The following is a 26,067-nucleotide window of genomic DNA, read 5'->3' on the forward strand; positions in this document are numbered from 1 at the left end:
GGTGATAGAAGCCTACATGCCACAGCACTAACAAGGGTTAACTCTCACAGGGCATCATGGGAAAGAGGACGAAGTGATTTGCTGAGGCTAGCAGAATGAAGGGCTAACACCATCAGGTCCTCTGTGTCAGGGAGAGGGATGAGGGACACTGCTGATGTAGGGAGGGGATGGCAGTGTACACGAAAGGACACACGACCTCCACCTTGGTTCCAAAAAAGGGAGTCCCTGTGCCATGGCTCCTCGGCCAATTAGGCCAAGCCTGCCATTTCCTCGGGAAGACTACCTTCGCCAACCCTTCCCCATCCCCACGCCCAGCACATACTCGCTGGCCTCGACTCTTGTCAAAGTATAGCCTGGCAGGGCCCCTCCTGAAAACCGGGGCACCTGGGCCCAGGCTCGTTCCCACTTGGTCAGCCTCGGCTGCAGATCAGCCTCGGCTGCGGTTACCTTTCTGCTCTCGGAAAGCGTAAGCGGGGTGCCTTCCTCAGCAGTCTCAGGAGACTCCTCATCTCCATTATCCTCCTTAGGCTCCTCTTCTCTGTACTCCTCGTAGTCTCCACTCTCATCTTCTGTGGGCTTGGGCACTTCCCTAGGCTCAGCTGGCTTAGGAGCTGGTTCACACAAATCCTTCTTGTCTTGTTTTTCCTTCCTTTTCGCCTCTTCCAGCTCCTTTTCCTCTTTCTCTAGCTCCTCTAATTTCCTCTGGCTGGCCTTATAGTACAGCACCACCTCCAGACTCTGTGGGGTGGATGCAGGGCGGGGCGGGGCTGCGGTTACCTCGAAAGAAGCTAACCCTCAAGACAGGGCTACTCTCCCTCCAGAAAGCTCTGCTTGGACACATCAGAGCCCCACTGCGCAGGACTGTGTTTTGGGACTACAGGCTAATCTTTCCAAGAGTGATGTGGAGGGCAGTCACATTTAGTACGGTGAGCAACACTTCGTATTTGGCCACGAAGCCATTTTAAGCAGTTAACCATGATTCAAGAGTCTTGGGGTCTGCTCCTCAACTGTTACTTTCTACCCTTCCTGGTGATTTTTATCACACCCAATCCTCTTGAATAAATTTCTTTCTCTCTATCTATTGACCATGGAACTAGGAACAACAGGAATCCCTGAGATGGGTTTAGGCTAGTGAAAGCGGTTACTGGTCAGTCTCCCCAGAGCACCCAGGAAACTGGGCAAACTCTTATGAAGACGGAACTCCTGCAAAAGCCTTCCTCAAAGTACCGTGCTTGGCGGGAATTGTTAGTGGAAACGATGTTTCTCCCCGGGGCCTCCTCCATCCACCGGCCTCCCTGGCCACTAAGGATGCAACTCACCTTTTCTTTCTCAGAGCTGCTCTCGGAGTTCTCTGAGCAGGCCCTGCTCACCTTCTTACTTTGAGCTCCGTTGGCATTCTTGTTCATGTTCTTATTGCCGTTCTTGCCCCTGGGTTCTGAGCTAAGGGAGGGCCTGTTCTCTTTGAGCTGGCGGAGCTCTTCCTGGCAGCATTGCAGCTGCCCCTCCAGCTGCTCCTGCACCGCCAGGAGCCGCCCCTGCTCATCCATGCTAGCCTGGTATTGCAGCTGCAGCTCCCGCAGCTTAGTCTGCAGTTCTTTGATCTGTTGGTGGTGGGATTCCAGTTACCCACAGCAGTCCCACCCAGTCAGCCCAGGCCCTCAAGGAACCACTGCCTCGAACTCTCCCTGCTAAAGCTCCCAAGGACGTGGACAGTAAGAAATTCAAGTAGACAACGAAACCTAAGCAGTTTCACAGAGAGCTTCCCCTAAGTTGAGGTACCCGAAGGTCTGCATCTAGCATGATAAAAAAAATAGTACTAAATCTAAATATTATTATTGTTATGTTTTTGATCACGACCTCTCTGAGGAATAACTACAGAACTACAGACCTGCCACCACTTCTGAACCTCAGGCATTTATTATTATCTAATTCTTTCCCCAGGATCTCCTGCCTCACCCAGTCCATTCCTCTGATAGATAGTCACTTAGGGAATTGCTGCATACACCTGGCAGGATGCTGGGACCCTGCACCTCCCTCCTGGTAACACACAGTTATAAGCCTGTCCCCTTAGTCTCAGCTTGTCTTCCTGGGCTGATGGCAGCCTATGGTCTGTTCAGTAAGCACCATTAAGACTAGGCTCTGCGGCCATCACTCTCTGGGTCTGTTCCATCTCTCCCAGGCACACAGGCAGGGACCCTCCCACTGGACAGTGAACCATGGCTGGTCAGAGTCCTGTCCCTGAAGTGTATATAATCTAGTTAAAAAAAAAAAAAGACAATGAATTCAAAATAATAAAAGAATATTGGCAAGTTAAAAAAAAATACAGCTCCATTTACACTTCCACAAGTGCTCTGGGGCACAAAGTCAAAGAAGAGAAGCAGCAAAGGGAGGAGAAGACTGGTGGGCCTGGATGTCCCAGTACAGTGAGCACTGGGGAGACACCCTTCACCTGACAGTGTCCATCAGCTGCAGCGACTGCCTGGCCTCCTGGAGTTGGTTTCCCTGCACGCCCCTCCCTGCCTCAGTCTCTCCAGTGGTTCTAGGGACTTCCAAGAGGGAAGCCTGCCACTGGCTCAGTTACCTCGCTCTTGTCGTTCTGGGGAGCTGCGGGCTTCCCGAGGCTCTCCATGCACTCCTTCAGCTCCTTCTCACAGTTCTCCAGCTCCTCCTTGAGCTCTTTCTGCTTCACCAGCAGCTTGCTCATCTGCTCCTGCAGCTGGCTGTGGTCCTCCTGGCTCACCTGATACAGGGCCTTCACTGCCTGCAACTTGGTCAGCACCTTGGCCACTGTTTCCTCAAAGTGCTGCAGGGATTGGGGGAGCGATGGAAACCCCAAAAAGCATTTGATCTTTGCCCTACACTTGGCTAGGCCCTTCCCTAGAGGTGCCTAGGGGAGACTGTATTTCCTCCCAGAAAGAACATCCTGACTATGTTCAAAGTCCTGAACCCTGGGATCTTTGTCTAAATCAGACCACCTCTGTCAGGAGTGAGGGGAAGCAAGGGCAACCATGCGCAGAAGCCTTACATACTTCAGGAAGTCTTCCAGGCCAGCTCTGACACTACTCCTCCCTCACTCCTTATGCCCTGCCCCTGGTGATGTTTCTCTCAAAGATGGAAACCCATCTGCCACCTCTGACCAACCATCTGGCCATGGTTACCTCTATGTCTTCAGGCTCAGCTGGGTCCTCATCAGCACCACTGCTAACGTAACTCTTGTGAAAGGTTTCAGAGCTGGCAGCACTGGCAAAACTCTTCTTGTAGGTGACACTTGTGGTGCTGGAGCCGTAACTCTTCTGGAAGGCCTCACTGGAACTGGTGTTGCTGTCATAGCTCTTGAGGAAGCTTTCGTTGCTGGCCCTGGAGCTTACATAACTCTTTTGGAAACATTCATTGTCCTCAATGGTGCTGTCATAGCTCCTGTGGAAGCTCTCACTGCTGGGGGGCATGCTGCCCGAGTTCTTGCGGTAGGACTCCAGACTCATCTTTATGGTGGGGGACTGCGTCTGGAGCAGCTGTATCTCCTCCATGCAGAGCTGTAGCTCCGCCTGCAGCCTCTTCCGCTCCTCCAGGAGCCGCCCATGCTCCTGCTGCAGCAGCTCCTGCTGCTTCTGACTGGTGTCATATAGCACCTGCAGAGCCTGCAGCTGGTCCATAAGCACCTTGGACTAGCGGGGGGGCAGGGGAGCAGGAGACAGCACCATTACTCTGAGACATTTCAGTCCTTCTAGCTGCCCCTCTCCCAGGGGAGATGGGAGTGCTTACCTGAGAGAAGTGTACACACACACCTCAGTCTCACAAGGCCTTTGTCTTTGACTTAACCTACAAGTGACTGGTATATGTCAGCATTCTGCTCCTTTGGGAAAATCTCCCCAGGGCAGATACTCAGTGACCTTAGGTGTGGAGGCCCACAAAGGTTTCCTAATGAGATCTGAGCTTGCTTTACCCAGCAGAGCTGCATTAGAGGATGGCTTGACCACGTGCAAGGTTACCAGGTATTTGGGATGGTCTGCACTTCTGTGCTGGGGGAGGTCTTTTGCTCCACCCCTTGGCATTCCTTTAAAAAGTCCCTTAGTAGAGACAGAGGGGGCTGGTGAGTTGGGACCCAGGCCCTCCTGAGCTATCCTGTGTTTCTGTCTGTCCTCTCTCCTCTATCCTTCTGTCTACAAATTTCCTCGCTTCCCCCTGCTCAAGAGAACCCTGGGGGAAGAAGAGGGAGCTGGCCTCCCTCACTCAGGGCTCCTGTTTCTGTTGGTTTCTGCACTCTGGCACATCTTCCTCCTTGAAGCAGTGTAAGTGGATCTCAAGAACACTCTGGCTCCCTACTACACCATCATTTTAAGTCAAGTGTACCCACTATCCTGATCTTTAGGCTCAGTCCTCTCCCCTACCCTTCGTGGTAAAATCAGCCCAGCTGGAAATGTGTGAATATGAATCCCTTCCTTGGAAGATACAGGCTTGGAATCAAAGTCTCGCTACCCCATTAGTCCCTGTACCATCTGCATGGATTATGTATCTGGCTTTGAGGTATGTTTCCCAGGCCCAGTGAATATTCATTCAGCATTAGATATAATTGATTAAGGAAATAGTTTATACCTGGTTTCCCAGTCTCTATGTTACGCAGGCCTTTTATTTTTAGTCTGGATAACTGACAGCCCTGGAATGATCAGGCCCCATAGTGTGGACTTCTGCTACTTCCTGGCTCCCCTTCTTCACGTAGCCTGAACTGAAACTGTCTACCTCAGACCGAATTTACTCTCCAACTCTGAACAGACGTGTACAGAAATCTCTACCTATCTCACCTCATAGGCACGACCACCTGGCAGTGCATGAGAAACACTGATTACCTGCTAAGTCCCTGTGCCCTGGACAGCGTGGTCAGTACCACAAACCTGTCGGTTGCAACTGCTTTCCTTGGAGAGAACTGGGCCCAGATCTGTTCATGGAGCCTCAAAGGGGTAAGAACTCAGAAAACTGGAGTAGCCTTTCCAGCTCTTACAAAAAAGATGATACATTTAGGGCCAGTGCAAAGGAACCAAAGCAAACACTGAATTGATCCCACCACACATCTTGAAAATGCCATGTGGACAGGACTGAATGCAGTGGTCAGACAGACTTTTGGACCACTTGGGCTCTGTTCTAGATGCTGATTACACTTCAGCTCTTAAAGTTAAATCATCCTATAATTCCAAACACCAAACCAGAGTGTGTGCCTCTGGAGAGATCCTCAGGGCATCTAAGTACAGCGGCAGCTTACTGGCGCCCATGGAGGAGCCTGGCACTGCTTCCTATCCACACAGGCCTCCCTGACTCCTCTTCCCCGGAGCCCGCTCCCCCTGGCACACTGCTGTACTCGTGAGAATGAGAACCATCCCCTTCCTTGTGCTGTGGTTACCTTATTCTCACAGTTGGAGGATTTAGGCCCTTTGGCATCATGAGGGCTCACCAACACTTCCTGGAAATTAGAATCTTTGAAACTTCGAAGTTCATTGTGTGCCTCTAACTGCTCCTTTAACACACTCTCTTGATTCTTTATCAGTTTTCTCTGTTCATCCTGCATGCTTTGGTAGAGCAGCTGCATTTCACACAGGTCTTGCAACTTTGAAAGCAGCTCCTGACTCTGAGTAGGGCGGAGGAAGGAACGTGATGAGTAATGGAAAGTCCCCCTCCTAGGCCATCCCTGTCAGGCTCCATCTCTTTATTGATTCACACAGCCCTTCTTTCTACGGAGCTGCGCTAAGTGAATAAAAACGATTCCTATGTGTGGACAGACTTTCCAGTTTACAAAGTGATTTCAGGTGCGCTTGCTCCAGATGGACCAAACATCTAAATATACAGTGCTGCACAGATTTCAGAATATAAAATATATTTTAAGGATTAAAGCCCTTATGAAGAAACACCCAAATCAGCTCTGGGGTCCAATGGTGAGGAAGGAAGAAGGGCTTGGCCAAGGAAGGAGAATGCTCACTCTCCCCTTCTCTTTTTCCCATGGGCGGTCAGACCCGAGCTTCTCCATGCAGCCTCCCTGACCGCTGGTCTCACCCTGGCAATGAGTACCTTCTGCAGGAGGCCACACTTGGGCTGTGGGAATGTGAGCCTGTGCAGCTCCTCCTGCAGCTGGCCCTGCTCCTCCTGCAGCCTCCTCTGGTCCTCCAGGATTTCGCACTGCTCCCTCTGCAGGTGCCCGATCTCCTGCTGGCAGGCTTTGAACTTGTCCTGCAATTCTGTCAGTCTGGACAGCAGTGCATCACACTACGGGCGGGAGGGGTGCAGGGCATGGTTACTGTGTAAGGTATATTTTGGACGGATCACCCTGTGCAGACCAGACCGCTATACAAAGGGGGACCCCACTGGGTAGTTTTGAGCAATCCGCCCTGTACTCTCAATGTCTAGGCTCTGAGTTTCATCCGCCGGTTCCCTCTGAGAAACCGTGATCTCAATGCCCTTCCCTGTTCTCCAGCCCTTTCCTGTGACACACTATCTCCACCTCCCCACACTGGAGGGAATTCCAGCTCAAGCCACTCTGTCAATTGTTTTTAGACTTGATTTATTTTCCTCATCTTAATTTTGATCTAATTTTTCCTAGTTTTGTTTTCCTCACTTTTATCCCCACCAATACTGGGGATTGAACTTGGGGCCTAATGAATGCTAAGGCAGTCAGTCAGTGAGCTACATTCCCAGTCTTAATCATACTGTAAAGCCTTTAGAAAAATATGAGCTATTGCTGAATTTTGGTTAAGACTACATTATCCTATGATTCTCAAAACCAGTTATTTTATTTTATTTCTTTATTTATTTGGTTTTTCGAGACAGGGTTTCTCTGTGTAGTTTGGGTGCCTGTCCTGGACCTTGCTCTGTAAACTAGGCTGGCCTTGAACTCACAGAGATCCGCCTGGCTCTGCCTCCCCAGTGCTAGGATTAAAGGCGTATGCCACCACTGCCCAGCATCTCTCACTTCTTATAAGCTATACCACTTAAGAGGTATTGAGTAAATCACAGATCCAGCAGGTCTCTCAATCCAGCGGGGGTGAAAACAGCAGGCAAAATGCAAGCCCTGGGCAACTAGACTGTGATCTTCCCACTCCTCTGTCTCAGGGAGGCCTTTCCCAGGGACACAGTCTGCTGCCGGGAGAGGCAGAAGCCCGAGGATCCCAGAAGAATGTGACCAGCCGCCCCATCTCCTAAGGCTCTTGTGTCTTTCCAGGTCCCATTAGTAATGACGGCTGACAGTGCTCAACAGGGGCAATGGCAATGGCTGACATGTTGCACACCACAGGAAAAGTGAATAAACCCTTCTGTATCACTGCTGGAATTCCTTTCCTCTTTTTGTGTCTTTTTTTCAAGACAGGGTTTCACTCTGTGGCCTAGCTGTCCTGGATCTCACTCTGTAGACCAGGCTGGCCTCCAACTCACAGAGATCCCCCTGCCTCTGCCTCCTGAGTGCTGGGATGAAAGGCATGCACCACCACCACCTGGCCAGAATTTCTTTCTTTCTTTCTTTCTTTTTTTTTTTTTAAAGATTTATTTATTTATTATGTATACAGCATGTATGACTGCAGGCCAGAAGAGGGCACCAGATCTCGTTATAGATGGTTGTGAGCCACCATGTGGTTGCTGGGAATTGAACTCAGGACTCTGGAAGAGCAGTCAGTGCTCTTAACCTCTGAGCCATCTCTCCAGCCCCCAGAATTTATTTCTTAAAGAAAGACAAAAATATTGTTCTGTACCTGGCCAGGTGTGGTGACACACCTGTAATCTGAGCAACTGAGATGGAAGCAAGAGGCTAGCCACCAGTTCAAGGGTAACCTGGTCTACACAGTGAAGACTGTCTTAACCCTTCTCCCCACAAAAAAAAAAAAAAAAAAAAAAAAAAAAAAAAGCATTTGGTTTAATTTGAAGAAAGCAAAATTTACTCCAAGACCGACAGCATCATCCTAAAAGAGCACCAATTCTTCTAATACTCGACCAGCATTCTGGGTGCAGACCACACCCCTAAGAAGATCACTCGCATCTTGCTTCAGAATCTGGCCCTATTCTTTTTAGTTTAGTTAAGCGTATATGGGCCTATGTGTATGTCCCTCCCTACAGATGACAGGACATCAACACAGTTACAGTACCAATGTAGAAATGCTTGTATACATGGAACAGATGTTCATACTGCGATCAAATGCACTGATCTACTAAGCTATGGCTCTTACTCAAGTCAAGTTCAAGACAAACTGTTTTAAGGACAGTAGATACGGGTGTGCCGTTGTCTTCTGCCTTAGCCGGGTGATCTCGTCTCTTGCCTTTGTACCTCCTTTCTCCCAAGGGGTGCCAGAAGCCTTCAGCACTCGCAACTACAATTACCTTGTTGGGACACTCGCCCTTGTCGTCACAGACAGAATGGCTGCTCTTGAGCTCTGTCAGCTCCTGCTGGCAGAGCATGAGGTCCTGCTCCAGCTGGTCATACATGTGCTTCTGCCGCTCCAGCTCCTCCTTGCTGGACTGATACAGTCCCTTCATCTCCTGAAGCTCGGTTTGCATCCCTGTATTCTGGGTAGGGGAGGCGGAGCCATCATCCCATGTACACCTACTGCCTCACTCTGGATCTGTCCTCCCTAACCCTCCCAAGCCCGACTTCATCTAGCCAGGAAGAAGCAAACAGACCTATCTCTAACAGGCTTGACACCCTGACCTTGAGAGACTGCCTCAGGAAAGAAGCAATGGAATTCCTTTCTGTAGACTGATCTTCTGCTTTAAAATAAAAGGAAGCTGTGGCTATCTCAAGCAGCTCTCTCTACACGTCTCTGGTCCACCTCACTAACAATTCCTCCACAGAACTTGTACCAGGCCCACTGTGTGCTCACCCTCACAGAAGATCCCGCCTGGCTGTGTGCTCCTAGCCTAGTCCTCCTTTTACCTTTTCATTTTTCTCTCGCAAGCAGTCCACCACACCCCGGAGATGCTGCAGCTCTGTCTCGTGGCACCTCAGCTTGTCCTGCAGGTGATACTGCACTTCCAGCAGCTTCTCCTTCTCATTCACACTGCACTGGTGCTGGATCTGCAGCTTCTGGAGCCTGCACATTAACTCCTGCATGCAGGGGGCTTTGGGTAGCAGTGCTGGGTTTTGTGACTCTGCTCTTGTCCTAACTCGGCCACCGACCACCTGAGACTCTCTCTCCTCCTTTCACTTGCCCAGGTCTTCCCACCCAAGCAGCAGTTGAAGGAGATGGTTTCCTTTGTGGTTTGTTCACTTGTTTATAAATAAATGTAACCCAGTCTCACATAACCCAGGCTATGTAGTTGGGGCTAGCCTTGAACTCCTGATTCTTCTGCTTCTACCTCCTCAGTTCTGTCATTATAGATGTGCTCCACCACACTAGGCTCAAAAAATGTTGTCTACTTTTGTTTTGTTTCAATGCTAGGGATTGAACCTAGGACTTCATGCATGCTAGACGGGCAGTCTACCAAAAGTCACACCCCCAGCTTTGGAGTTACTATTATTGTTACCTTCCCCCAGAACCTCAGTCCGGTGCTCCTGGCCCCTCCACTGTCCCTTCACCTTTGGTGCTGTTACCTTCTCACTCTGGCTCTCTACAGGTGAGCATCTGGTGACTTTAAGCTGCCGGAGCTCAGTCTGAAGCTGCAACTGCACCTTCAGAAGCTCATTCTGTTCATCCTGGCTAGCATCATACTTTTGCTGCAGGGCACAGAGCCTGCTCTTCAGTTCCTCATTCTGCAGTGGGGAGGATGTGGGCAGAGCAGTCACTCTCAAGAAGCAGTAGGGCTCTATCCAAACCACGGGGATACTTTTCTGGTACAGAGCCCTTGAGAAGCTTTCTGGATCTATGGCGGGGTTTCTTCAGTGATGAAGATACTCAACAACGACCACCTTTCTATATGCCATCCTATGTGGCTTCTATATGCAGGGGCTTTGGGTGATGCCGTTGGGTTCTGGTCACAGGGTAAGAGTCAGCCGAGTTCAACCTCACCCCTGGAGGCAGTGACTCTGAGCCTTGTGCCCTTCCCCCAGCACTGTTTACCTGGGCCACGCTGTGGGAGGTCTGAAACCGGAGCATCTCGTTCTGGGCACACTTGAGCTCCCTCTGCAGCCTCTTCTGCTCCTCCTCGCTGGCCCGGCGATGATGCTGGAGCTCCTCCAACTCACAACACAAGTCCTTACACTGTGTGGGAAATGGAATGGGGCTGATTTGTGGCAGATGACACACGCACACTAGGAACAGGGAAAATACGTCCTTCGTTTGATTTGAATATAGCCAGGTGTCACAGAACAATGTGGAGTCATGCTGAGAAATTTGTCATTAAGCTACTGAATCATTATGTGACCATTACAGAATATACCTACGCAAACTTAGTACGGCATGCTTGCGTGTGTGTGTGTGTGGGGGGGGGGGGGGTGACCATGCTTTCCTGTTCCTAGGGTGCCAATGAACAAACACCCCGAAACTGAACTAAGCACAAAAGAAAATGATGCCATTAATAGACACAACAAGTACGAGATATTTGAAGATGCTGTCAGTTTAACATGGCATCCTGGGTGTTTTCTTTGTTTGGTTTTTTGTTTGATTTTCTTGAGACAGGGTTTCTCTGTGTAGCCCTGGCTGTCTTGAAACTCACTCTGCAGACCAGGCTGGCCTCGAACTCACAGAGATCTGCTTATCTCTGACTCCCGAGGGCTGGGATTAAAGGTGTGCGCCACCGCCTCCCCCCAGCTGGCATTCCTGTTTTAAAAAGAACGTTTTTGGCTTTGGTTTTGTTTCTAAGGAGAAAGGCTTTTTTAAAATAAGAAGTTGAAACATACAACATTGGCAGTCATTTCCCATCAAGGCGTTGTACTATACGACTGTGTATGTTACACTTGCACACAACTGAGAGGCTTGTTTGCACCAGCATCACCACACGCCCATGTTTGCACCAGCATCACCACACACCTGTGTAGTAATGTACTGCACTACAGCATCAGTACGGATAAGAACTTTTCAGTACTCACACAATCGTATGGAACCGCTACCATGTGTCTGGTCCATTTTTGTTTTTGTTTTTATTGAAATGCCATCACATGACACATGACTGTATTTCTACCAGTCAGGCAAGTCCCCAGGATACCATACCCTGCATAGTGCATGGCTCCTTTGTTAGCCTTAATCTTACTACAGGCCAGGAAGAGGTGAGAAAGAGTCAGCAGCAGCCTGCCACCCCACCCTTTGCAGCCTACCTTGATCTTCATGTCCTGCATCTGCTCCTCAGCTCCCAGCAGCTGCTGGCGCAAAAGCTCCATCTCAGGATCAGGCTCTGGGAAGTCCAGTTCTGAAGTCTGCGACTCTGCTGACGTCATGCTCCTTATCATCTGGGATTCCAGCCACCGTTCTGTTGCTCTTCGTGTCCTGGAATCCAGAACCCAGGGCTCTGTTGGGAGGAGCTCTCTGCCTGGTATCACCAGTTAAGTGTGCTCAAGCCCAGCACTTCCAGTTTAGGCCAAAATGACTAAAGAGCCTTTTATTATGATTCACCTCTCTAATAAATGTGTTTAAAAGATTATACAAAACCTCCAGCACCTCAGTGCATGGGCGTTTTGACTTCGGGACATCCTAGGATCTTAGTTTCAAGACTGGGCCTGAAAGCCACCTACAACTTGAAGATTCTATGTCAGTGATTTTCAACCTGCAGGTCATGAGCCCTTTGGGGGTCGCATATCAGATATCCTGCAGGGCACACACTTACAATTTATAATAGTAGCAAAATTACAGTTACGAAGTGGCAACAAGAATAATTTTATGGTCAGGGTCAGCACAACGTGAGGACCTGTGTTAAAGGACCGCAGCATTAGGAAGGCCAGAGAACCACTGCTCTATGCCATTAGACCGAATCCCATGTGTGGACAACAAAGGGTCTATCTGGGCTGATCTAATATAAAGCAGAGCTAGCTGGCTTCCAATGCCAAGAATAAGGGAAAACTACATTTTATAGCTCACTTAACTACAGTTCTGCTACAGTTTGGTGACATTCTGAGCCATGCCCTTGGGATAACATAGAAGTGACTGCTCTCCAGGAGCAAAGGACCGGTCATGACCCGGCCTCTGCCTTCCGGGAAGGCCCAAGACAGAGTGCGGTGCTCCTCCCTCCCCTATACCTGTCGCTCTCCAGCTGGGCGAGCTGCCCTGTGAGGCTGCTGTTGCTCTCCTGCAAGGTCCGGTACTCCTCGTTCAGGAAGTGGTACCGCTCCCGAAGCTGGTGCAGCTCCTCTGCAGAAGAGAAGCAGAGAGAAAGAAGATCTTCAGTGGACGGAAGCACTGGTGAACATCCCCACGTTTTCCCGGATGGAAACTCAACAGCGAAGGGCGACATTGTCTCTCTTTTCCTGAGGCACAGAGGACAGACCCTGTGTGTTCATCCGGAAAGCCCCAACTGAAATATCGTCTTGGGCTTTTAGGAGCTCTTGATGGTTTAAGTAAGTTGAATTTATTGTATTTAAGTTTCTAGTGAACTATTTATAATTACCTCCCCCTAATCCTTTTTTTTTTTTTTTGACAGTGCCTCGGGTAGTATAGGCTGGTCTCTAACTAACCTTAAACTTCAGATCTTCCTGCCTCTACTTCTGAGTGCTGGGGTTACCGGTATGAGCCACCAAGACTGTTTTTTGTTTGTTTTTTAATTTAAATGTGGTACTGGGGATCAGACACAGAGCTTCACGCATGTTAGGCAAGCACTGTGGCAACTGAGGCACAGCCACAGCCCCATGAGGCTTTTGGTACAAAACCCTGAGAGATGTGACCTGCCAGGTCTGCCTTTCAGAGACAACCCACTCATTCTGAGTGTCCTTTATTTCCTGTATCATCACAATGAAGACACTGGCCGGAACACAATCCAAATAGTCCTTGTTGGTTTTTTGTTTGTTTGTTTTGGGTGGGAAGAAATGGTGTTCTGGCTGGTTCTGCATGTCAACCTGACACAAGATAGAGTCGTCAGAGAGGAAGGAACCTCAGTTGAGGAAATGCCTCCATGAGGCATGGTCCCAGCCCATGGTGGGTGGTGGTCCTGGGTTCTGTAAGACAGCAGGCTGACAAACCACGGGAAGCAAGCCAGTAAGCAGCGCTCCTTCATGGCCTCTGCATCAGCTCCTGCCTCCAGGTTCCTGCCCTGTTGGAGCTCCTGTCCTGACTTCCTTCAGTGACAGCTGCAATGTGGAAGTGTAAGCTGAATAAACCCGTTCCTCCCCAACTTGCTTTCTGGTCCTGGTGTTTTGTCACAGCACTAGAAACCCTGACAAGACAAAGGGTGCTTGGGTTGAAACCTAGGGTCTCATACCATGCGTGCCAGCATGCACGCTGCCGCCAGGCCACACTCATGTTCCTTCATCTGCTGACAGAAAAGCCCATCCCAATCTAAAATGCTTGAGAGAAGAGGTCTGGTTGAAATTCCCCAATTGCTACAAACACCTAAGTTGTATCTCTTTATGAGTAAGAACCATCAGAACTGTAGAGGTGGTTCAGCCTTTCAGAGGGCTGCTGTTTTTCTACAAGAGTGAATTCAGTTTCTAGCACCCACGTTGCCTGGCTCATAACCACCTATAAATCCAGCTCCAGAGGATCCAATGCCCTCTTCTGGACTCAGCAGCTACCTAAACATGTGACAGACACAGACACATATGCATATAAGCAAAAGCAAATAAATATTTAAAGAAAAGAATACTATCACTGGAGCTGGGGGATGGCTGAGTGGGTAAAGTGCTTGCTTGTATAAACATGAGTTCTGATTCCCAGTAGCTCCATAAAAGGCCAGGAATGGCAGATTATGTGCCCATAATCCCAGAACTAGGGGTGTGGAGACCAGAGGGATATCCTGGGGGCTCACTAGTGAGCCATTCTAACCAAGGTGGTAAGAGGCAGATAGGCAACATCAACCTATGGCTTCTACAGGGCTTCCCCACCCCCAGCACACATGCATGACACACTCCAATACACATGAAAGAATCACAGCACACAGAACACTAGTTCTACTGGCATGTAGACACACTAACTGGCCTTGATTACAACACAAGACACATTTTATTTGCCAGAAGATTCAACATCCCTGAACTTCTAGTGTTTCCTTTTTATTCCAATCAGAAGTTCTTAGACAGGTCTAGGCAGTGGTGGCACATGCCTTAAATCCCAGCATTTGAGAGGCAGAAGCAAAGAGATCTCTGTGAGTTTGAGGTCAGCCTGGTCTACATAGCAAGTTCTAGGACAGCCAGGGCTCTGTAGAGAGACTCTGTCTCAATAGATAAATAGCTCGCTTGAATTAAATAATAAACAAACAAACAAACAAACAAACAAATAAAAAGAAGTTCTTAGACTACTGAAGATTACTATGGGAAGGCAGCAAACCTTTAATGAGACCTGTGCATGAAGCATTGGACATGATGATTTGGACCTTCATTTAATCTTTGAAACAGCCCTTCGTAAGATTCCCCCCCCCCCCCAAAAAAAAAACCCTTTAACTTTAGAATAGCTTTAGACTTACAAAAAAAGAAGACAGTACAAAGTTCCCTGGGAGAATCCTCCCCCAGGTTCCTCAGCTATTAAGCTTCTTATGTTGACATTGCCTATTTGCCATGATGAAGAAGCAACATCCATATGTTATGATGAACTCCACTTGTCATTTAGGTTTCTGTTTTCCTGAGGCCCCTTTCCTGTCCTAGTGTTCCATTCTGCTGTAAGACTTTGTTAACCAAGTTGGGTTCCATATTCCAGATACAGAAACGAGGCTTGGAGAGAGGTAATAAGTTGACTAAGCTGACCCTGCCAGAGCTGAGTTCCTTCCTCAGGCGAGGTCCACTCTAGCTGCACCCTTGCCCTTGGATTGCCTCTCTAGCACCACCCATCCAAAGGCACTTCTGAAAAGCTTAATACAGCCGGGAAAACTTGCACTTCTTTGACTTCCTTGTGGACTGTCTCTGCCTGACCAGGCCCAGCATAGGGCCTCCATTATACCCAGATCATAAATCCAGGCCAGGATAAAGGCTAACCCTCTGATGTCATGAATCCTAGCAACTAGCTGGGAGAGTCTGAAAACAGGGCTCGAAGCTTTTGAGTACCACATGCATTACTAGAAATAACCTCTCTTCTTCTCCAGCTGTCTTGTGCTCTGATTTGATGCCTCCCAAAATTTCTACTCTGGGAAGGGCTAAATGAACCTAAGAATTGGCATTCTGGATCTCGGACTCGGGACTAGAGGCCTAAACGGGTTCAGGCAAAGAGCCATGATGCCACAGCAGCAGGAAGGGTTTCCTAAGGTGGCAGGTCCTTCTGTACCCACCCAGGCCTTTTTCCCCCCAGGGAGTACTTTCCCAGAGTCAAATCAATGAGTAGCCAACAGCTCTCTGTTAAGAATCTCCAGGGAACATCTCTATGGCACTGATTCTTACACCACCATGGACCCGTTATGTAATGGCTGAGTGAGTTTTTCTCTCCAGTCTCAAAGTAAACATGGAGAATTTTTTTTTTCTAGAGGCTTCTAATGCATAATCTAGCACTGCTCTTCCACCATCTTGCTATCTATCATGTCCTCTCCTCTGCTCAATTCTGTAAACAGAGGGTCTCATACCTTGTAGCCCAGGGAAGTCTGAGATACTTATGTCAGATGGTTCGGCGGTCTTCAATTCCATTTCTCTACGGAGCGAGGCAATCTCTATCTCATAATCCCCTCGAATCCGTTCCACGTCATCAAGTTCGTTCTGCAGCCGGCAGATATCTTCCTGCAAGGAGGCGATTTCACTCTCGTGTTCACTGGCAGAATCTACTGCAGCCTGCCGTAGATTCTGGATCTCCGCCTGGGCCAAATGCAACTCCTGCTCCATTTCTTTAAATTCACTTTCGTTCTTATGCTCTAGCAGGGAAATCTCCTCCTGCAGATGTTGCAGCTCACCTGCGAAACCCAAAGGTTGAGGGTCAAGAAGGTAAGTGAGTGAGCTGAGCATGTTTTGGAAGCAGAGTTCAAGACAGGCTTACTTCTTGTCTGGAAACTACTGACAACCTAGCCTTTACCTCACCAGAAGGAGAGCGTTGTAATGACTAGAACGGAAGGATGCCGAAGAAGGGACTGGACAGTGATTCTTTGTAGTCAAGTGTGGTGGAAAGGCGGACTTACACTCACAGCACCCGTGTGGGCTAGTGTGAACAACAAGTAGGAAGTGCTAGAACACAGCACAGAAATGCCCTAAGAAACCCATTACTTTGTATGCCAATCTAAAAAGTAAGAGAAAATAGAAACAACTAGAATAGTATTGAGTGTGCCCAAAGAACCACTTGCCAGGTAAAAACCAAGAGTCCAAGGTGGGGGGACTTACACCTGTCATTCCAAACCTTGAGAAGTGGAAGCAGGAAGATCAAATATTCAAGGTCATTCTCAGCTATGCTGGGAATCTGGGTCCAGCCTGGGCTAGGTGTTCTATCTCAACAAAACAAAATACCTAACAGGCAGTATTTTATCAGTGTCCTAAGTCTTTCTAAAAATTCCATGTCTTAAAAAATGTTCAGAATATTTTCACCTATACATCCTGGGAGCTTATGACGTTCAGAGCCTCGGAGCCCCAGAGGCTTCCACTTACCCCAAACTCCATGTAGGCACAGGATGCAAGACAGCACATATTTAGAATTCAAGGTCAAGTTAAAAAAGAAGTTCATCATAAAATAAAACATGGAATAGTAACCTACATGGGGACTGATTATGTCAAATTGTTTGAATCAATTTACCAAGAGGGGCTTAGCAGAAGCCAATGGGTGCTGCTTTTAGACCTCCAAAAACAGTAAGTCAAAACAAACCTTTTTACTAACTAAAAAAATATGCAAATGTTTCCATGCTATATTAACTAGAAAGAAAAACAAATCAGATACTATATAACATAAACATTTAAAGACACAGGAAAAGGGTCTATGCCCCATAGAGAGCTCTATGCCCATAAAGAACAGTTGCTTCGAGGCTGGGAAAATGGCCTAGTCAGTAAAATATTTGCCATGCACACATAAGGGCCTGAGCTCGGATCTCCAGCATCCACATAAAACTTAGACACGGTGCGTGAGCCAGTGAGCCTCGCCCTTGGGACTGGGGAGCAGGGGTAGGAGGCAGGTCACCGGAGCTCACTGGCTAGCCTGTTTAGCTGAATCAGCAAGCTCTTGGCTCAGTGAGAGACCCCTGTCTCAAAAATTAAGGTGGAGAATGACTAAGGAAGGCACTTGACCTTGACTCCTAGTCTCCACACTCACACATTTGCATTCACACACTCACACGCACATGCATACACATGAACACACGTGTGCCACACCTACACAGAAAATACATGAAAAAGAATAGCAGTTGCCTCAGAGGAGTAGGATGGCGTGTGGCAGGTATTTTAATCTCTCTATCATACCTGTGTTGCTTGATTTTCACGAGTTTCTACATTTTACATATGGATTATGCATATATTTTAATGTGCAGAGCAAATGTGTCAGAGCTTATGGAACATCTGAGGTTTCTTTGGCTGTTTTGAAGACACTGTCTCATTCTGTAGCACAGACTGGTCTCAAACTCACTTGGCCTCAGCCTCCTAAGTGATGGGATTACAGATGTGAGTTGCCATGTCTCCAAGTCTAGTTCTGCATTTCAAATTTCCAGATGCAGGTCGTCATTTGGAATGAGTGAAACTCCAAAGTGGAGAGTTAAAGGCATGGATTCCAGTAAGAATTCAGAAGTGGGGGGCAGGATGAAGGGATTAGAGAGAATTAGACTTCCTTCTGCCCCCATGTCCCAAACCCTGCTGGTTCTACCTAACATCCAGATTTCATCTTTTCCTAGCACCCCCCGCCCCAACCTCCTTCAAAAGAGGAATCTTCAAAGCTGGTATGACTCCTTGAACTCTAGCATGCTTGCCTGTGTTGGGGTCCATCCTCACCTGGGTCTAAACTATGAAAACAGGGAACATTCCTGTTTTGTTCACTGTTACAGCTCCTGCATTGTGGCAGAATGCTGCTCAATAAATATTTACTGTATTCATGCACGAGGGGCTCATTCATTCAACTTTTCCTGAATTTCTTCTGTGTATACAGAATTACATGTTCAAGAAAACCTAGGTGTTTTATAAGACAAATTTTAAGAGCATGGTTGTACATGCCTGCAGTCCCAGTACTTCAGAGACTGAGGCAAGAGAATTGCTTGAGCCTAGGAGTTTGAGACCAGCCTGTGTCAAGCTGTATGGGAACGGGGAGAAGGGAGAAAGGATCTGTTTGGATATATGGCAGCTATCAATGTTAGTGGACAGCGTACATCAGGGAGAAGGGGTCTCCAGGCCTCCATCAAGCATGGGCACTAGGTTGTGTAACTTCCTGGATTTTGTTTTTAATTCCTTTACTAGGGGCTGAACCCAGCACCTCATGTATGCTAGGCACTGAACTACGTCCTCGGGCCCTAACTTCCTATTTGAAAGGAAGAAAACAAAATCAGCATGTTTCCTGCTTTCATAAAGTTCACAGCCAAGAGATGGGAAGGCCAACCACGGCACCCCACGACATAAATATACTCCACAGCACAAGCAGTTACGAGGTGAGATCCAGATCCTCAGCTCAGTCTAGTTGGAGGGAGAGAGAGACATGGGGGTCAGCTGGCCACAATGATGAAGACCCAGGACCTGGGCTGGGCATTCTGGGGGCGGGGGCCGCGACTAACCTCCGTCTCTCTAGCATGCCCTCAAACCTCACTTGGTAGCTCTTTGGGATTTGGCTCTGTAAACTGCCTTCTCAGATCATGGGAGTCGGGGTAGTGATGGCTGGCCAGGAGCCAGGCCCATCCTGGAAGCCAGATGGGACCTCCCAGCCAGGAGTTGGAAAGGCAGGGGACCAGGTTCCAAAGAGCTGGCGCCGGTTGACTGCGGGCTGGGGCCGTCGGGGCGCGGTGGAGGGGACTCGGGAGTCGGCTTGCCCGGCAGAGAAGGCGACTCGCACTTACTGCTTAAGGCCTGCATCTTGCCGGCCCCCCACAAGCGGTCTCCCAGGGGGCCTCCCGCCTCCCCGCCGGTGCCGCCCCGGGGGGGCTGTGGCGGCCGGAACGGCCTCTGACCACCAGTTACCTCTGAGGCCGCGAGCGCCCCCACTTGGCGGAAACGGGCAACGCGCGTGCGCAAGGACCCGTCTCAGGTTCCTCCCGCGGGGCGGGGTTTGGGGTGGGTTTGAGGCTTGCAGCCCCTCTCCTGGGAATCCCTGAAATCTCGCAACAACTCCTTTTCCCCCTGATCTTTCCGATTTTCAGACTTCTCCATACTGGAAAGAAAAGAATGCTCTTTTCTTTTTCAGACAGGGTTTCTCTGTGTAGCTTTGAAGCCTATCCTGAAACTCACTTTGTAGACCAGGCTGGCCTCGAACTCACAGAAATCTATCTGCCTGCCTCTGCCTCCCGAGTGCTGGGATTAAAGCGCGTGCGCCACCACCGCCTGGCTAGGAATGCTCTTTTCTAAGCAAAGACTAATACTTGACTCAACTGAACCTTTTCTTTCATTGTATAAATAAGATCAAGAGCTCCTTACCTTAAAAGACAAACCTTCTCCCTTGACCTCGCTTCACTGTCCCTTATTTCTCTTTAAAATGACTATCACCATGATCTGTACTCAGTTCCCCATTCGACCTCCTCTTTTCTCTCCAATTCCAACCCAGTCTGCACTGTCTCCACGTTCTCCATCTTGCCAGCTCCAGGAGCCTCCTCGTTTGCCCTGGCAGCTTCCCACACAGTGGGTCATCCCTTCCTAGAAGCGTCTTCTGCTCTCGGCTTCCAGGGCAGATGGACTTTGGGGTTCCTGCTATCACCATTTCTCCTGTCCCTCTTCCTACCTTGGGCCTCTACTTAGGAGAGTGGACCCTTTCTCTCCCCCTGCTATCTCTTGGTGTGACCGAATGCCCATCTCCCATAGGTTATAATGCTGTCTGTGTGCTAAACATTACCAAATCTCATTTCCAGGCCTTGTTTCTCCCCCGTTCTGGATTCACATACTCACTTGGACATCAGACTCATCCAGCAAAAAACTCTTAACTGGTTTCCTTAGTCCCCAAACTCACTTCTTGCCAACCTTTTCCATGCCAATTAGATATCACTGTTTACCCATGTTCTCTGGGTAAAGTCACGAAGGCTCCACCTTCAAAATATGTTCTGAACGACCTCCATTTCTACTGCCTTAATTCAAGAAACCAACTGGTTAAATGGACGACTAGTGCACTGGACTCCCTCTCCTCTAGATCTAAGGGACTCTTTTGGAAGGCTAGGGTGTTGCTCTGTGTTAGAACACTTGACAAAAGCCTTGGACTCAGTCCCCAACACTGGAGGGAAAAGGCAAAGCTAAACTGAAAATGTAAAACCTATCAGTCACCGTCCTTGGAAAATACCTCCCGTAGTGTCTGCTTCAGGACAATGAAAGCTAACCCTGTCGGCTGCCATAAAGGCCGACTGTAACCAGACCTCTGCCTTCTTCTTGGCGCTCTCTCTGACCAGGGTCCTTCACATGTACTTTACAATGACCTTGGTTCTATCCCTCCCACACACGAAGCTCTCTCTCATCTCTGGACCTTCGAAGTTGCAGTTCCTTCTGCCCAGTAGGTCCTTCCACCAGATTTTAATGGCTGGATCCTTCCCATTACTCAGCTTAAGTGCCATCTTCTTGAAGAAGACTTTTCAAAGTCACTTATGTAAAGCTAACTCCTATGTTATCCCTGTCTACATATCACATATTTATATTGAGTTCATACATGCATTGCCTTTATTGCCAACTGAACTTGGTTTATGTTTTCCTTTAGAATTTACTTTTTTTTTTTTTTTTTTTTTTTTAAATGAGACAGGGTCTCATGAAGCCCAGATAGGCTTGAACTTACTATGAAGCCAAGGCTGGCATCCAATTCCTGATTCTCCTGCCTTTACTTCCCACATGCTGGGATCACAGGCTTATGCCATCCTGCCCTGCTGTGGAATCTACTCTTCAGGAATTTGGTCAACTGTGTTCTTTGTTGGTCCTTTAACTATAATGGACCTCGACAGTTGACAGACCACTGAGTTCACCCCATTCTACAGACAAGAAACTGAGACTCAGAGGGATAAAAGTGACCTGCCCGAGGTAACAAAATTTGTACGTGCTAAAGCTAAGCCCAAGAGCTTGGATGATGTAAAACCAACACCCACGCGTCTCCCCTCCCTGTGCTCTGGGTCTCGGCCGTCTTCCTTCTCTTTGCGACATTTCCTGCATCTCCCTTTGCTTACATCTTGCGCCCTTCTCTTTGCTCCTCGTCCTGCACACTCGCCTGCTCTCACCAGGACAGCTTCCAGACCTTTTTCCCTCCGTTTATACTTTTCATGTGGCTTGATCTCAGCTCTCTCTGCAGAGTGCCTGCTGTTTTCTAGGGCACATCCTCAAAACCTTCCGGAAGCCCACAGAAGTAACAAAAGCTCCTTCTTTATTTGGTAGTCCAGTGGAATGTGGGACGCCTGCTTCACTGTTTCCCGAGACAAAGGGATGCAGGCTTTGGAACAGAGGATTCGGGGGCCACAAACTCAGGTTATTATCTGTTTCCTTCAAAGACACATGGAGTGTCCCCCAGTCACATCCCGTTGGCTCCCTGCTCTCTCCTATGGCCCCTGTCGAGGACCAGAAAAAGAAACAGAGCTAGAATCCAATCTTGATCACCTACCCCTCCCTGGCCCTGGATGGGAGAACAAGGCAAACAGGGATGTGGAGGGAGGCAGGAGAGGAGGCTGGGAACAGAAAAGGGAGGCAAGAGAGAGGAGGTCAGGACCCCGTGTAGAAATGCAAAGATAGGAAATCAAGGGAGAGGAGAACAGGGGGGCAAGGAGGAGAGGAAGGGGTGAGAAAAGAAAGAAAAAAGAGGAGACTGGTAAAGGTACCGACTCATAGGTTTGTTTGATTAGGGTGGCCGGTGTCTGTCTGGAGTTGGGGTGCAGTTACCTTGGAGCTGCTGAATCTGCTTGGTGAATACTTCTGCCTGCTGGGCGCTGGCCAGCCGCTCATCCTCCAGGAGCCCTGCAGTGAGAGGGACATCTGGCTTGGAACTGGGGAAACACAGAGCCTTTGGGCCCAGCCCCCTGCCCCGTCACAGGTGCTCACCCTGAAGCTCCAGGGAGTCGTCCTCGTGCTGCCCGGCCAGCTCACGGGTCTCCTCCAGCTCGGCCACCAGCTGGAGCACCTGAGCCCTCAGCTCTTCCAGCTCTGTCTCCGTGAGGCTCAGGCCCCGGTGCTTGCTCACGGACAGGGAACCCAAACTGCCTCCTTTCTGCACTTGCTCTTCCTCCACCTCTTCCTCTTCCTCCTCCTCTTCTTCCTCCTCCTCCTCCTCATACAGAGCTGGGAGTAACACCTCCCCTAGGAGAGACAATCATCCCACCAGAGTCAGCCCTTCCGGAGTCCTGCATCTCACCACCCCAGGGCCTGGATAGTAGAATAGTGCCACCTGGTGTCTTCCAAGGTTCCCCTGGGCAGGTCCGAGCCCTCGGTGAGGCTCTGGCGGGTCCAGTCTGGAAGTACCCGCTCCCCCTGCCAAGCTCCTCATATCTACCGCCTTTGCAGCATCCTCACACTGGCTCAGCCACAAGAAGCTGACACATAGGACACCTGGCATTCCCAGCCTGATCACGGGTAGTGGGATAAGGAGGCAAGAAAGGGAACAGACGACAGCAGCTGCGTATTGAGGCCAAATGGGACAAGGCTGGGGGGAAACAAACAAAAACTGGTGGCTTGCAAGTATTAGCCTTTCCATAATAGGAAAGCGCTGGGGGCCTGGCCTGTAGGTAAAAGAGGAAAACATTGGAAGGAAATGACTCTGAGTTCTTTACTGGATAAATGTGGGGGACCCTTTCAAATGTATGGTATCAAATACCTTTTTGGAATTTTCTACACTCATTTTTTTTTTTTCCTGTTGGGTACCATGAGGTCCACCTCTTTCCTGCTAACCCAAGTTGGTTTTCAGGGTAAGTCTGAAGCTGAGCTCACGTCTAAAAGAAAGCCAGCCACCTTAACACATTTTAAAATTTATTTATTTATTTATTTATTTATTTATTTAATGCATATGGGTGTTTTCCCTGATTGTATGTCTGTCCATCATGTGCATGCAGTGCCCCTGGGGGTCAGAGAGGGTATTGGATCCGCTGGAACTGGAGTTATAGGATGGTTGTAAGCTGCCATGCAGGTGCTGGGAATCAAACACTGGATAACTGATAAGCCATCTCTCCAGTACTGTTAATGTATTTTAAAAACTGAATTGGAGGGGCTACAGAGATAGCTCAGTGGTTAAGAGCACTGACTGTTCTTCCAGAGGATCTGGGGTTCAATTCCCAGCACCCACATGGCAGCTCACAACTGTCTGCAACTCCAGTTCCAGGGGACCTGACACCCTCACGCAGACATATGTGCAAGCAAAACACCAATGCACATAAAGTAAAAATAAACTATTAAAAAAAAACCAAAACACTGAATTGGAACCAAGCATGGTCCCAGCACTTGGGAGGCAGAGGCTGCCAGATCTCTGTGAGTTCAAGGTCAGCCTGGGCTACAGAGCCAGTCCCAGGACAGCTAGGGCTGCTGCACATAGAAACCCTGTCTCAAAAACCAACCAACCAAAAACAAAACAAAACACCTGAACTGGTCCTGGTCCCATTTCGGGCTGGGGAGCATCCTTTTACTGCAATGCAGTTGCCGTAAATAGCAATCTTGTCTTGGTGGAGACCGCTTTGTTTTTAAATTCAGCATCTCTGGTCTTCCCTTTCTAACACCAACAGCATACAGTTCATCCGAGACCCCTTATATCATCTAGCCTCTAGGGGAGGCCTGTACTGAACTGTAGAAGGGCCTGGGAACCCTTCACAGGAAGCCCTGGATACCTGCCCTGTCACATGAGTGTGGGGTTGGGAAGTTGGCTTCACCTAGCTCTCTCCTAAGCACTAAAACCGCAAGGCTCCATTGAAAGTTGACAGTGGTGGCACCAGAAAGACCGTTCACACGCGCGTGTCCTGGCTTTTAAAAATAAGACAGCTTGGGATCCAGGTCAGCAGGCAGTGAGGACAAGCCCCCTGCTGAAAGGCTGCTCCCAGGCTCTGTTCAGCGGGACCTCTTTCTGTCTGGCAGCTCCCCCAGGACACACAACCTGGTTAGCTGGGTGACTGGAGCCCAAAGGGATGTGCCCAAACTTCCATCAATGCCTGAGCCCAGGGGAGGCTTGGAGCTCTGCCACCAGGGAGGAGGGGCCTGAGATGAAGTGAGCGAAGGGCCAGGTCCTGGCTCAGAGCTCTGGGGTCGGGGAAGGTAGAGGGATGGAAGGGGATTGGGGAGTAAGGTGATGGAAAGCCTTCCCCCGCGCCCCCGAAAACTCACCCTCCATAGCTTGCATCCCACGGCGTTCCAGGGACCCCCAGCGTTGGCCTTTCTTCCTCTCGCAACCCTCAGATACCTCATAAGAGCCTAAAGTGGTTACTGTGGGTCCTGTGAGCAGGGAGAAAGTAGGCACTGTGGGATTCGAGAGAGGCTGGGGGCTGAGGGGGAAAGAAAGGGACGTGTGTTCTTGTCTGGGAGCCCCGGAATTTGTAATCCCCCTGGAGGAGCCTGACTCACTCTGCCCAGCTCTGTGATTCTACTCCCTCGGCCGCCTCTCGTGCTCTGTCTAAGGAGAGGACCCCGGCCCGGCGCTGCCCAACCTCAGCAACCCTGTTCCAGGATGTTGCCGGCTCCTCTCCCTCGCCCAGACGGAAAGAGGGTGAGTGTTTAGCTTGGGGCACGAGGAGAAGAGGGGTAGGATGGGAACTAAGAAAGAAGGGTTTGGGAGGATGCGGTGGCGCAAAGCAGGGAAGGGAGGGGCGGCCGGACCTGGAGGGAAGGGGCTCCGACCCAGGCCTCTCCTCTCTCCTCCCCTCCCTCTCTAGACCTCGCCCACCCCACCCTCACCCCGTGGTCAAGAGCTTTTATGAATTGGAAGGGTGCAGACTCTAGAGCCGCCGGGCCCCCCACCACCGCCCCTCACGGGCTGGAGAGACGAGGTGGGGAGCGCTTGGAGAGTGACCGCTAGGGAGGGGACGGCCCAGGTCCAAGGATGGAGAGCGGTCTCGGGTGGAGGCCAGGGGGGAGGGAGTCGACTCAGCACCCGCAGCACCTGGGGGTCAGGAGGAAGGAGAGCCGGGGGGGGGGGGGGGGTAAGGAGAACGGAGGGAGGGGCGGCTCTGACCTGGGCTGGGGCAGCTCCAGCCCGCGGCTCCCGCGCCGGCCCCGCCGCCTGCCTCCATGGCCGCTCCCGCCGCCGCCGCCGCCACCTCCCGAGCAGAAGCCGCAGCCGCCGGGCCGGGGACCGGGAGCCCGGTGCGCAGGGAGGAGAGAGGGCGGGCCGAGGGGGCGGGGCCTGGCCTGGCCACCTGACGCGGGTGCCCGCCCGCAGCCGCCCGGAAACCCTCCCTGTCCCCAGCTCCGGACCGGGTAGGGACCCGTGCAGGAGGCTCAGCGCGTGTCCCCGGAGTGCCCAAGGCTCACCCGCGGCAGCCCCGGGTCGGGTGCGCCTGCACGGCGGACGTGAGCTGCGGGGTCTTAAGGATGCTCCCAAGGAGTGACAAGATGGGTTGGTTCTGGCGGCAGAACCCACCCTGGGTCAGAGGCTCGTGGGGAGGTCTCTGCTGGGTTTCAGGGCCTGGTCCGGCCTGGTGAGTGAGGGAAAAAAAAAATCCTAGAATGGACTGCTTCCCGCAAGTGCGCAGACACACGCGCACTTCCTTGGTCTCCACGTAGGGTCAGCGTCCCCATGGACGCAGTTTACAGAGTCTGTCCCCACCCCACCCGGTGGCCTCATGTGCCTCAGAGCCGCTGCAGGGCTGGAGGGTAGGGAAGCTGAGACCTGGATGTGCCAACTGCAAGGTGATCATTGCTGCTTTTCCCATCAAGTCAGAGCCAAGGACCGACTTAGAAGGAATCCTCCGTAGTCCACCCTTGCTGCCTCAGTACACCAAGACCTGCCCTCTCTCCTGTCCTTCGGGTCACGCACGCTATGGCCTGTTCCGTGTGGGCACCGCTGACGTTCCCTCTAACAGAAG

At 50.2% G+C, this 26,067-nt stretch overlaps 1 protein-coding gene and 1 long non-coding RNA gene across 6 annotated transcripts in view; one reads left to right on the forward strand and one right to left on the reverse strand.

The window, feature by feature from the left end:
* The window catches only part of Ccdc136 (coiled-coil domain containing 136), a 31,570-nt gene extending 6,217 nt beyond the window's left edge, over positions 1-25,353 (reverse strand). The window contains exons 1-17 of one of the 5 annotated variants that reach the window (XM_076566588.1): positions 25,215-25,346; positions 24,371-24,478; positions 22,112-22,366; positions 21,953-22,027; positions 15,586-15,906; positions 12,131-12,242; positions 11,216-11,384; positions 10,023-10,163; positions 9,557-9,715; positions 8,900-9,070; positions 8,347-8,532; positions 6,055-6,249; positions 5,393-5,617; positions 3,159-3,665; positions 2,582-2,803; positions 1,320-1,601; positions 448-738 (exon numbers count right to left, since the gene is read on the reverse strand). In XM_076566588.1, coding sequence (XP_076422703.1) covers positions 448-738; positions 1,320-1,601; positions 2,582-2,803; positions 3,159-3,665; positions 5,393-5,617; positions 6,055-6,249; positions 8,347-8,532; positions 8,900-9,070; positions 9,557-9,715; positions 10,023-10,163; positions 11,216-11,384; positions 12,131-12,242; positions 15,586-15,906; positions 21,953-22,027; positions 22,112-22,366; positions 24,371-24,478; positions 25,215-25,272 — 3,477 coding nt within the window. In that variant the 5' untranslated portion in view covers positions 25,273-25,346. Of the gene's footprint in view, positions 1-447; positions 739-1,319; positions 1,602-2,581; positions 2,804-3,158; positions 3,666-5,392; positions 5,618-6,054; positions 6,250-8,346; positions 8,533-8,899; positions 9,071-9,556; positions 9,716-10,022; positions 10,164-11,215; positions 11,385-12,130; positions 12,243-15,585; positions 15,907-18,960; positions 19,105-21,952; positions 22,028-22,111; positions 22,367-24,370; positions 24,479-25,214 lie in introns of those variants that run through there. The other 4 variants (XM_076566591.1, XM_042272953.2, XM_076566590.1 and 1 more) reach the window with 4 other exon arrangements.
* LOC143272323 (uncharacterized) lies at positions 24,284-26,067 on the forward strand. The gene is made up of 3 exons (XR_013049790.1): positions 24,284-24,749; positions 24,916-25,029; positions 25,919-26,067. It is a non-coding gene; the product is annotated as an uncharacterized LOC143272323 (long non-coding RNA).

Source organism: Peromyscus maniculatus, chromosome 3 (assembly GCF_049852395.1).
Source record: "Peromyscus maniculatus bairdii isolate BWxNUB_F1_BW_parent chromosome 3, HU_Pman_BW_mat_3.1, whole genome shotgun sequence".
NCBI classification, from domain to species: domain Eukaryota; kingdom Metazoa; phylum Chordata; class Mammalia; order Rodentia; family Cricetidae; genus Peromyscus; species Peromyscus maniculatus.